Consider the following 13215-nt stretch of genomic DNA (forward strand, 5'->3'; position numbering starts at 1 on the left):
CATATACAATGGGACTATGACATCTTGTGTTTGTTTCCAGATCAAGGTTTTTTTTTTTTTTTTAAGGAAAATATTTAGTTGTCTTACATAACCGCTGTTTTTGGCCTTCTGGCTTACACTGCTTGTTGAAAGTAGGGTTACCATATTTTGAAACACAAAAAACAAAAGGGTATATTTCCCAACTATTTCAAACAAGCATGTAAATTAAATCCTAGTATTTCATATTGTCTCAGAGTCCCTCAACCTATCTTCATAGGGCTTGGTCCCTTGGCCCCAGATCATCTTCGTCGCTCTCCTCTGTACCCTTTCAATTTTATCTACGTCCTTCTTGAAGTGAGGCCTCCAGAACTGCACACAGTACTCCAGGTGTGGTCTGACCAGTGCCGTATACAATGGGACTATGACATCTTGTGATTTTGATGTGATGCCTCTGTTGATACAGCCCAAAATGGCATTTGCCTTTTTTACCGCTGCATCACACTGCCTGCTCATGTTTAGTTTACAATCCACAAGTACCCCAAGGTCTCGTTCACACACAGTGCTACCTAGAAGCGTATCCCCCATGCAGTAGGCATGCTTTTCATTTTTCTCACCCAGATGCAGAACGTTACACTTATCTTTATTAAATTGCATCTTGTTCTCATTTGCCCATTTTTCCATTGTGTTCAGATCTCGTTGAACTCTGTCTTTATCTTCCGGAGTATTTGCCAGTCCTCCCAATTTGGTGTCATCTGCAAACTTGATGAGTAGTCCCTCCACCCCCTCATCTAGATCATTAATAAATATGTTAAAAAGTACCGGGCCGAGCACCGAGCCCTGAGGTACCCCGCTACTCACCTCTCTCCAGTCTGATGAAACACCATTGACAACAACTCTTTGAGTGCAGTTCTCTAACCAATTCCCTATCCACCTAACGATCTGAAAATCCAGATTGCAGTCCTTCAACTTATCCATCAGAACATCATGGGGAACCTTGTCAAAAGCTTTACTAAAATCCAAGTAAATGACATCAACCGAATTTCCCCGATCCAGCAAACTTGTTACTTGGTCAAAAAAAGAAACTAGGTTGGTCTGGCAGGACCTGTTGGAGACAAATCCATGCTGAATTCCTTGGATCACCAAATTGTCCTCCAGATGTTTGCAGATCGCTCCCTTTAATATCTGCTCCATTATCTTCCCCACAACAGAGGTCAGACTCACTGGTCTGTAGTTTCCTGGGTCATCCTTCCTCCCTTTTTTGAAGATCGGAATAACGTTTGCTCTTTTCCAGTCCTCCGGGACATCTCCAGTCCTTAAAGAGGTTCTGAAGATGATGGACAAGGGCTGTGCAAGTTCTCTGGAAAGTTCTTTGAGTACTCTCGGGTGCATTTCATCTGGACCAGGGGATTTGAACTCATCCAGTGCAGCTAAATGCCTCTCGACAACCTCTCTATCCATGTTAACCTGCCACCCAGACAGGTTGGCTCCTTTGGCTACAGCCATCTCTAGATGTGCCTAAACACTTTGACCTGTGGGAAAAAACTGATGTAAAATAGGCACTAAGCCTTTCTGCTTTCTCTGCATCTTTCGTTAGAGTTTGTCCATCTGCACCCAACAGTGGGCCTATTGCCTCCTTGACTTTACGTTTGCTCCTCACATAACTGAGAGCATTGCTTGCTCTCTGTGCATTGCCTGCGCAACTCCTGGAGTTTAATACAATTTGGAAGCAGAGGTAATTTGTTTTTTTGCAGCTTCATGCTCTCCAGTCCATGATGGTATAGGAGATTATGTGAAGTGCATTTGTATTTGTGTCTGTGTTGTCTGTGATTTACTGCAGTCTGTTGATGCAAGACCATGAATGGTTTGTAAGAGTGATGACAAACAGAAAGAAACAAATGGGTTTTGCGGGAATGTAGCGACGAAACAACTGTCCTAATGGCATTCTTAATTGTCTCTTCAGCGCACACTCTGTATACAAAATGCTTTAAAATTCTTACATCATGGGTGTTATAAAATACATTAGGCCAAGACTCAGTAGGTTAACCAAGACCACCCAGTGAATGCCATGACTTTTTAAGGTTAGAGAGGATAACAGTGGAGGTAGGATATATGTACATAAATTATGGAGAGGTTGAGAATTGAGACATCATTCCTTCTCTTGAGTCATATCAGAGTCCCAAAGGCCTCTTAACTAAGGTGATCAGATTGTCCCACTTTTGGAGGGACATCTGGGGGTACCTGGCAAATTGTACTTATGTTGAAATTAAAAATATATATTACAATACTATTTTTGCGTTCTATGAAACTTTTTGTTGCTCCATATAGACCAAATTTTTAATCAAGAACCCCCCCGGCCAATGGTGTCCCGCTTTACCAATGTTAAAATCTGGTCACCTTACTCTTAACATTGACTGTCAGCCCTTTTGCTTTCACCTCAGAAAGACCATCTAACATTGTATTTGATTATTTTAGTAAGCATCATGGTACATGCTGTGCTTTGTTTCAGCACTACATTGTGCGAACAATCAAAAGCACACCTTTGCTGACACAGCTTTAAACAGGTTTAACCGAAATCCCACACAAATTAACCAGAACTGTTTATATATTCCTTGCAAAATATTAGGATAAGCCATTGAATCAGATATGTCAGCAAGATATTATTCAGATAGGTGGATAGTTCAGATAATGTGCAAAATGTAATTCTATCTTTATGCTGTTGTTTTTCTCATTTCTGGCAGGCTGCTTTTCACACCAAACTATACTGAAACTCATTATACTAAGAGTGGAACCCCCCACAGCCTCACTTTGAACCACAGTGTAAGTATTTCAATATAACCCACTTGGGTTTCCAAGTTAAACGCACTTAGGGTTGTCCTTATAATGCAACCTGAAGCAGATCAGATATAAATCTCATTGAGTTCAATAGGACTTACTCCCAGGTAAGTATACATAAGACTAAAGCCTTGGACTTGGTTCAAACAAATGCCCAGTGGCCCCCGGAGGAATACCGACAAAAATGTGAGAGACTGCTTCTTGGTTTATGTCCTGGTAAGATTGTGAGGAATTTGTGATTGCATGTCCTGTTCCATGTAAGTATTATATATCTCACTGCTGTCGTTTTGCACAATTGTAGAAAACTTGTATTCAAGCTTCTTCAGTAACACAAGTCTCAGTGTAATTGTAGCATATTATGCCAAGGCAGAAGCACTGCTTAATACATTTGATCAGAATGGGACCACCCTGGCACCTGGGTAGACTGCTGGTAGAATAAACCAGCAGGGACAGGCAAACTCCATGGCTGAAGTTCGAAGAATGGGAACAGAAGAAAAGTGGAAGGATAGATCAGTTTCCCACTTCTGGCCTATGTCAGAATTCTAGACTTGTAGACAAGAAAATTCTGTTTTGGAAATCAGAGTCCAGTAGCATTTTTAAGAGCAACGAAGATTTATTCTAGGTGTGAGCTTCTGAGTGCAAGCACTCTTTTTCAGACTAACTTGCTTGCACTTGAAAGCTCACACCTAGAATAAATCTTTGTTGATCTTAAAGGTGCTACTGGACTCTGATTTTATTGTGCTACTTCAGACCAACTCAGCTACCAATTTGAATCTATTTTGGAAAGTTTCTTTATTCTCAAGCAAAAGCATCCAAAAAGCAAATAGGCTGAACTAAAGATACATGCAGGGATTCACATATATAAAACACAGGAACATCCCCTTCCCTCCCTCCCATGGGAAGGTGATGACTCGGGTTTCAAAAGGACACCAAACATTCTTCTAATCAGGGTATCAGGTGCAGGAGGGCAAACTAAGTCAAAGGTATCTCAGCACAGCATTGTTGTGGGCAGCAGAGGCCACAAAGCACAAACTAGGGAATGCGGCCTTGAGGTGTGAAGGGAACTGTGGGTAACATCAGAGGTCAGGCAAAGCAGACGGCTCCAGCCATCAATCACAGAAATCAATTAGAAACACATGGCAGAATACAGAAGATTCTGACTAGGGTTGTGCGATTCGGCCGCTTCGACGGCCGTTCCCTCCGGGTGCAGCCAGCGCTGCGCCGTGGGAGGGGGGAGGGCGGTGCTGCGCCGCGGCATGACAGCGGGCGCAACCACGCAGGTGTGGAATTCCATGCTTGCATGGTTGCGCCCGCTGTCACGCCGCTGCCGGCACCGCCCTCCCCCCTCCACGGCACGGTGCTGGCTGTGCCCGGAGGGAACGGCCGCTTCGGTGGCCGAATCGCACAAGCCTAATTCTGACATCCTGCTCCCCCAAGAACCCCCCTTCAGCCCCCTCCAGGGGGAGCTGGCTTATACGGGAACTCATGAAATGCTCGAACCAATCTGGGAGCCCACACATCCTCCGCCCCCATCCACTCTTTTTCCCCCATGGAGAATTCCTTTCAGTCCACAAGATACTGAAGTCTGCCACAATGCCAACGGGAATCCAGAATGTGTCTAACTTCATAATGCATCTACTTATCCACAAAGACAGGGATGGGAGTCGCAGGGGTGGGGTGCCGCTGGTCCGGAGTGGGGGCTTTTCACAGCAAGCTAGAATGAAACACAGGGTGAACATTTTTATAAGTCTTGGGCAGTCCCAGTTCCACATTTATCACTTTAGTTAAAGGGACCAACAAACCGAGGACTCAGTTTGCAAGGGGGTTGTTGGCAGCAGAGGTTCTTTGTGGACAAATATACTTCATCCCCAACTTTCCATTCAGGTGCGGAGCTCTGTTTTTTTATTAGCTGCTGTTTATAATCTGCTTTTGCTGACTCAGTGCTTGGATAATGCCAGGCCACATTTTCACAATATGGTCTGCCCACGCTTTCAACTTTGGGGCACTCCCCGGTGCCGGAGTCCATGTAGGTGCAGCCAATAAATCCATACTATAAACCACCTTAAATGGGGAAACTCCTATTGCGGAACGTACCCTATTATTGTATGCAAACTAGGCTAGAGAGAGCAATGACACCCAATCTATTTGTTGATAGTTGGTGAAGCATTGTTCTAAGACTTGATTAATTCGCTCTGTCTGACTGTTGGACTCAGGGTGGTATCCCAAGGTCAGCGCCTGTTCCACCCCCAGCATCTTGGAAAGATGATGTGTTGGCAAACCATGGAGTTTGTACACGTGTTGAACCAACAGTGCAGCCAGTTTTGGGGCTGTGGGTATGGTGGTGCACGGAATAAAATAGGCCTGCTTTGAAAATGCCTCCACCCCCCCCCCCCATCCACAACCTTCCCTTGACTAGGCGGCAAGTCATTTATAAAGTCCATGGTGATTTCCTTCCAGGGACCACCTGGTGTTATGAGAGAATCATAGAGTTGGAAGGGGCCATACAGGCCATCTAGTCCAATCCCCTGCTCAACGCAGGATTAGCCCTAAGCATCCTAAAGCATCCAAGAAAAGTGTGTATCCAACCTTTGCTTGAAGACTGCCAGTGAGGGGGAGCTCACCAACTCCCTAGGCAGCCTACTCCACTGCTGAACTACTCTGACTGTGAAAAACTTTTTCCTGATATCTAGCCTATATCGTTGTACTTGAAGTTTAAACCCATTACTGCGTGTCCTCTCCTCTGCAGCCAGCAGAAACAGCATCCTGCCCTCCTCCAAGTGACAACCTTTCAAATACTTAAAGAGGGCTATCATGTCCCCTCTCAACCTCCTTTTCTCCAGGCTGAACATTCCCAAGTCCCTCAACCTATCTTCATAGGGCTTGGTCCCTTGGCCCCAGATCATCTTCGTCGCTCTCCTCTGTACCCTTTCAATTTTATCTACGTCCTTCTTGAAGTGAGGCCTCCAGAACTGCACACTGTACTCCAGGTGTGGTCTGACCAGTGCCGTATACAATGGGACTATGACATCTTGTGATTTTGATGTGATGCCTCTGTTGATACAGCCCAAAATGGCATTTGCCTTTTTTACCGCTGCATCACACTGCCTGCTCATGTTTAGTTTACAATCCACAAGTACCCCAAGGTCTCGTTCACACACAGTGCTACCTAGAAGCGTATCCCCCATCCAGTAGGCATGCTTTTCATTTTTCTGACCCAGATGCAGAACTTTACACTTATCTTTATTAAATTGCATCTCATTTGCCCATTTTTCCATTGTGTTCAGATCTCGTTGAACTCTGTCTTTATCTTCCGGAGTATTTGCCAGTCCTCCCAATTTGGTGTCATCTGCAAACTTGATGAGTAGTCCCTCCGCCCCCTCATCTAGATCATTAATAAATATGTTAAGAAGTACCGGGCCGAGCACCGAGCCCTGAGGTACCCCGCTACTCACCTCTCTCCAGTCTGATGAAACCCCATTGACAACAACTCTTTGAGTGCGGTTCTCTAACCAATTCCCTATCCACCTAACTATCTGAAAATCCAGATTGCAGTCCTTCAACTTATCCATCAGAACATCATGGGGAACCTTGTCAAAAGCTTTACTAAAATCCAAGTAAATGACATCAACCGAATTTCCCCGATCCAGCAAACCTGTTACTTCGTCAAAAAAGGAAACCAGGTTGGTCTGGCAGGACCTGTTGGAGACAAATCCATGCTGATTTCCTTGGATCACCAAATTGTCCTCCAGATGTTTGCAGATCGCTCCCTTTAATATCTGCTCCAATATCTTCCCCACAACAGAGGTCAGACTCACTGGTCTGTAGTTTCCGGGGTCATCCTTCCTCCCTTTTTTGAAGATCGGAATAACATTTGCTCTCTTCCAGTCCTCCGGGACATCTCCAGTCCTTAAAGAGGTTCCGAAGATGATGGACAAGGGCTGTGCAAGTTCTCTGGAAAGTTCTTTGAGTACTCTCGGGTGCATTTCATCCGGACCAGGGGATTTGAACTCATCCAGTGCAGCTAAATGCCTCTCAACAACCTCTCTATCCATGTTAACCTGCCACCCAGACACTATCCTTTGGCTACGGCCATCTCTAGATGTGCCTAAACACTTTGACCTGTGGGAAAAAACAGATGTAAAATAGGCACTAAGCCTTTCTGCTTTCTCTGCATCTTCCGTTAGAATTTATCCATCCGCACCCAACAGTGGGCCTATTGCCTCCTTCACTTTACGTTTGCTCCTCACATAGCTGAAAAATCTTTTCTTGTTACAATGGGCTTCCCTGGCCAATCTTAGCTCACCTTCAGCTTTGGCCTTTCTTATGATTGATCTACAGTGCCTAGTAACCTGTAGGTACTCTTCTTTAGAGCTCTGTCCTTCCCTCCATTTCCTGAACATTTTCCTTTTCTTTCTTAGTTCCTCTTGAAGTTGTCTGTTCATCCAAATAGGCTTCTTAGAGCTCCTGCAGTGTTTTCGTCTTTCTGGGATAGTCATTGATTGAGCATGCAATAGCTCCTGTTTGAGTAGCGCCCACCCATCACATGCTCCCTTCCCTTCCAGCATTGTCGTCCATGGTATGACACTCATCATGTCTCTGAGTTTATTAATGTTTGCCCTACGAAAATCCAACATCCGCGTCTGGCTACAAGGTTCCTTGGCTCCCCATCTCAAAAGGAATTCTATGAGGACATGGTCACTTCCCCCTAGGGTCCCAACCTCCTTCACCTCATCCACCAGCTCTTGCCTGTTGGTCAGTATTAAGTCCAGTATGGCTGAACCTCTTGTGGGTTCATCTACCATTTGATAAATGAAATTGTCAGCCAGGCAGGTCAGAAAGTTACATGACTGAGGACGCTTCGCAGAGTTTGTTTCCCAGCACACACCTGGGAAATTGAAGTCACCCATGATGACAAGGTCCTGCCGCTTGGATATTGTCTCAAGCTGCTCACAAAGTGCAGCATCCACATCCTCTCATTGGTCAGGCGATCGGTAGCAGACACCAACCACCACACGGTTTGTTTTCCCCTCGCTTATTTTCACTCAGATGCTTTCCACTGTAGATATGCTCTCCTTCACTAGAATTTCCTGACAGGTAAGCCCTTTCCTCACATACAGTGCCACTCCTCCACCTCTTCGATCTATTCTGTTTTTTCTGAACAGTTCATATCCATCCACCATTACATTCCAGTCATGAGAATCATTCCACCACGTGGCTGCCCAAATTCCTCAAATCTACGGATCGCTACCCATTTGTGATGGTCCATGTGGGAACGAATGACATGTCCCTGAATACCATCGCTCCTATTTAAAAATACTATCAAGATCTGGGGAGGAAGCTCAAGCAAATGGGGGCACAAGTGGTATTCTCTTCAATCTTGCCTGTCAAGGGAAGAGGAATGCGTCGGGAGAGAAAGATAATGGAGGTGAATCACTGGCTGCGTAGTTGGTGCCGGCAGGACAGATTTGGTTTCTGGGACCATGGGATAGGCTTTCTTGAAGAAGGCCTACTAGCACCTGATGGACTGCACTTATCGAAACTGGGGAAGAATGTGTTTGGCAGGAACCTGGGGAGATTCATCAGGAGAGCTTTAAACTAAAGCCACTAGGGGAAGGAGACGATCAACATGGGGAGTGTAAGGAAGGAGAACGATCGGAGGCAGCCCAACCGGCAAGGCCAGCTCATAGGGAACCAAAAGTTAAAGGATTCAGATGTCTTTATACTAACGCCCGAAGCATGGGCAATAAAAAGGAAGAGCTGGAACTTCTCATGCTGATGGAAAGGTATGATCTAGTAGGCATCACAGAAACTTGGTGGAATGATTCTCATGACTGGAATTCTCATGATTCTCATGACTGGAATGTAATGGTGGATGGATACGAACTGTTCAGAAAAAACAGAATAGATCGAAGAGGTGGAGGAGTGGCACTGTATGTACCTGTCAGGAAATTCTAGTGAAGGAGAGCATATCTACAGTGGAAAGCATCTGGGTGAAAATAAGCGAGGGGAAAACAAAGGACAGTGTCTGGGTGGCAGGTTAACATGGATAGAGAGGTTGTCGAGAGGCATTTAGCGGCACTGGATGAGTTCAAATCCCCTGGTCCGGATGAAATGCACCCGAGAGTACTCAAAGAACTTTCCAGAGAACTTGCACAGCCCTTGTCCATCATCTTCGGAGCCTCTTTAAGAACTGGAGATGTCCCGGAGGACTGGAAGAAAGCAAATGTTATTCCGATCTTCAAAAAAGGGAGGAAGGATGACCCGGGAAACTACAGACCAGTGAGTCTGACCTCTGTTGTGGGGAAGATAATGGAGCAGATATTAAAGGGAGCAATCTGCAAACATCTGGAGGACAATTTGGTGATCCAAGGAAGTCAGCATGGATTTGTCTCCAACAGGTCCTGCCAGACCAACCTGGTTTCCTTTTGACAAGGTTCCCCATGATGTTTTGATGGATAAATTGAAGGACTGCAATCTGGATTTTCAGATAGTCAGGTGGATAGGGAATTGGTTAGAGCACCGCACTCAAAGAGTTGTTGTCAATGGTGTTTCATCAGACTGGAGGGAGGTGAGTAGCGGGGTACCTCAGGGCTTGGTGCTTGGCCCGGTACTTTTTAACATATTTATTAATGATCTAGATGAGGGGGTGGAGGGACTACTCATCAAGTTTGCAGATGACACCAAATTGGGAGGACTGGCAAATACTCCAGAAGATAGAGACAGAGTTCAACGAGATCTGAACACAATGGAAAAATGGGCAAATGAGAACAAGATGCAATTTAATAAAGATAAGTGTAAAGTTCTGCATCTGGGTCAGAAAAATGAAAAGCATGCCTACTGGATGGGGGATAAGCTTCTAGGTAACACTGTGTGTGAACGAGACCTTGGGGTACTTGTGGATTGTAAACTAAACATGAGCAGGCAGTGTGATGCAGCGGTAAAAAAGGCAAATGCCATTTCGGGCTGTATCAACAGGGGCATCACATCAAAATCACAAGATGTCATAGTCCCATTGTATACGGCACTGGTCAGACCACACTGGTCAGACCACACTTGGAGTACTGTGTGCAGTTCTTGAGGCCTCGCTTCAAGAAGGATGTAGATAAAATTGAAAGGGTACAGAGGAGAGCGACGAAGATGATCTGGGGCCAAGGGACCAAGCCCTATGTAGATAGGTTGAGGGACTTGGGAATGTTCAGCCTGGAGAAAAGGAGGTTGAGAGGGGACATGATAGCCCTCTTTAAGTATTTGAAACGTTGTCACTTGGAGGACGGCAGGATGCTGTTTCTGTTGGCTGCACAGGAGAGGACACGCAGTAATGGGTTTAAAGTTCAACGATATAGGCTAGATATCAGGAAAAAATTTTTTCACAGTCAGAGTAGTACAGCAGTGGAATAGGCTGCCTAAGGAGGTGGTGAGCTCCCCCTCACTGGCAGTCTTCAAGCAAGGGCTAATCCTGCGTTGAGCAGGGGGTTGGAATAGATGGCCTGTATGGCCCCTTCCAACTCTATGATTCTATGATTCTCCCAAATAGGTCAGTGGCATTAAATTTCTTAGATATATGCTAGCCGTTTTAGTGTCCACTCAGAAAATCAGAATCATTGTCTAATTTTGTACAGCTAACCATGGCTGTAATCTTGATATTCCAACAGACCAAATACTTGCTTGTAAATGTATACTTTCCTCCAGGAAGAACAAAAGCAGAAGTGGAGGCTAATTGGGAGGGCTTTGAGAAGTATGTAAGTCAACTAATGTATGCCCATCCCTTTGCATTTCTTATAGTTGGAGGAGACTTCAATGTTAGGATGGGTTATGATGATTGTGCCCTATACGCTGGTTATAATTCACATGTACCTGAAATTGACACACCTGAGCCTTTACTTGCAAGAGTGTTTAAAAACCCTAAATATAACTATGCTGGGCCTACCTTGGCTCAGATGGCACATAGACTGGACTTAGTTATTTTAAATGGTACAGCAATTGAGGACCATCCAGCTGAGTTTACATTTTGGGCTGGGGATAAAATGAGTACAATTGATTATATAATTGTCTCTAAAAATCTGATGAAAGTTCTGAGGTAATTAGAGGTTTCATCCTTCTATGATAGTGATCATTTTATTTATGTATTTATGTATTTATGTATTTATGTATTTATGTATTTATGTATTTATTTATTTATTTATTTATTTATTTATTTATTTATTTATTTATTTATTTATTTATTTATTTATTTATCATACTTCTATACCGCCCTCCCCGGAGGCTCAGGAAGGTTTACATTATAACAGAGAACCATACATAAAACAGTCTGTAGAACATGTACATCGATAACCAACAATTGCAACCAAAAGTCCAGTCTAGTTACAAAAGTCCAGTCTAGAGGTGACCGTCGCATGGATCACTGTGGCTAGGTGTTCCGGGGCCAGGTAGGGCGCTAGTAGTTTGGCTTGGCGGAGATGGTAGAATGCCAGCCGCTCTACCTTTGTGATCTGGGCCTCCATTGTGAGGGAGGCGTCCAGAATCACGCCTAGGTTCCTGGCGGAGTGAGCCGTAGAGAACTGCACGCCATCCAGGGTAGGCAGGCGCGCTTCCTCGCATGGGCCCTTCCTACCTAGCCACAGGACCTCCGTCTTTGAAGGATTGACCTTCAGACGACTCTGCTTGAGCCATCTCGTCACTGCTTCCAGGCAGCTGGCTAATGCTTCTGGGGGAGAGTCAGGGCGGCCATCCATCAGGAGGAAGAGCTGGGTGTCATCTGCATATTGATGGCAACCCAGCCCAAACATCCGTACCAGCTGTGTGAGAGGGCGCATGAAGATGTTGAATAGGATAGGAGAGAGGACCGCTCCTTGTGGCACTCCACAAGTAAGTTGCCGGCGGCCTGATGTTTTCTCTCCTATTGCAACCCTCTGTCCACGATCCTGGAGGAAGGAGATCAGCCATTGAAGGGCTGTCCCTTGTATTCCAGCATCGATGAGGCGGTGAGCTAGAAGCTCGTGCTCAACTGTGTCTAATAATAGTCTAATAATATCAGCAGTGCCGACCCGCCTCAATCCAACTGGCGACAGAGGTCGTCCGTCAGGGCGACTAGCGCTGTCTCTACCCCATGGCCAGGCCGGAAGCCTGACTGGGATGGCTTCTTCCAGGGATTCTGTCAGTTGGTTTGCGACTGCCCTTTCTATCATCTTGCCCAGAAACGCTAAGTGCGAGACGGGCCTGTAGTTGTTAGGCTCTTGTGGGTTTAGAGATGTTTTTTTCAACAGTGGACATACCACAGCCTCTTTCAAACCCTCCGGGAATTCTCCTGTTGTTAGAGATAGGTTGATTCTCTCCTGGAGGGGGCCCATTATCTTTATGCCAGCTGTTTTCAAGAGCCAGGATGGGCAAGGATCTAGTGGACATGTAGTTGGTCTTGTTGTCGCTAGAATCCTGTCCACTTCGGTCAGCGTGAGTCATCTGAAGTTACTCATAGTTTTCTCCAAAGACAGCCAAGGGGCCTCTAGTTCACTTTTTGTATCTAAGGTTGGAGGGAGGTCATGGCGGAGTGTTGAGATTTTGTCCGCAAAATGACTCGCAAATGCCTCACAGCTGATGTCCAATTGGCTACTGTTTTGTTGCCCTTCAATCAGGGCAGTGAGGGATCGAACTACCTTAAACAATTGAGCTGGGCGTGAGTCTGCAGATGCGATGGTAGCCGAGTAAAAATTGCGTTTTACTGAGTTCACCGCCATCTCATAGGCTTTCATCTGCATTCTATAAGATGTTCTCGAGGCTTCATCACGAGTCTTCCTCCAAACTCGCTCTAGCCGTCTCAGTTCCCGTTTCTTGTCGCGAATTTTTCCCTTAGTAATATTCTGTACCCTTACATTTAATCGGTACCGGTTAACCCAGCGCTTTGAAGGTCTTGTAGCTGAGAACAGTCTACCAATAATTAAATGGGACATCAAAATGGACACAATAATTAATTATTTGCTTACCCTAACATCCTTTATTAACAAAACAAAATAATTTCTTTCTAACTCTGAAAGCACCTCAATTCTAAACACGTATGAGAGCTTGGTTGAGGTCTTTTGGGATGCATTATCTACCACTTTACTTGGTTCAATGGAGAATGTATGGCCATAAATACATATATTATATGACCCCTCTGATATTATAAGAAACTAGTAAAAGAGCCCATTGCATTCCAAATACAATGGGCCCTAGCAGGGGGGTGGAGAGCGAGGGACTGGCGAGGGCAGGGTGAGGAAAGGTAGCTTACCGGTGAGAGGGCTGTAGCGACGTCGGGCAGCTCCTTCGCGGCGGGCAGCTCCTTGGGTGGCTTCTTCTCGGCGGGCAGCTCCTTCGGCGGGCGGCTCCCTGGCGCGGTCTTCTTGCCGGCGGCCATCTTCGTGTGCCGGCGAT

The 13215-nt window shown here is 45.5% G+C and overlaps 1 protein-coding gene across 7 annotated transcripts in view; it reads left to right on the forward strand.

The window, feature by feature from the left end:
* ADAM19 (ADAM metallopeptidase domain 19) overlaps window positions 1-13215 on the forward strand; it is a 166327-nt gene that overhangs the window by 52438 nt on the left and 100674 nt on the right. For 6 of the 7 annotated variants that reach the window (XM_077326407.1, XM_077326405.1, XM_077326402.1 and 3 more), the window contains one exon: window positions 2718-2796. The exons of the other annotated variant lie outside the window; for it this stretch is intronic. In XM_077326407.1, coding sequence (XP_077182522.1) covers window positions 2718-2796 — 79 coding nt within the window. The remainder of the gene's footprint in view (window positions 1-2717; window positions 2797-13215) is intronic. 7 annotated transcript variants of the gene reach the window in all.

This window comes from Paroedura picta, chromosome 3 (assembly GCF_049243985.1).
Source record: "Paroedura picta isolate Pp20150507F chromosome 3, Ppicta_v3.0, whole genome shotgun sequence".
In the NCBI taxonomy this organism is placed as follows: domain Eukaryota; kingdom Metazoa; phylum Chordata; class Lepidosauria; order Squamata; family Gekkonidae; genus Paroedura; species Paroedura picta.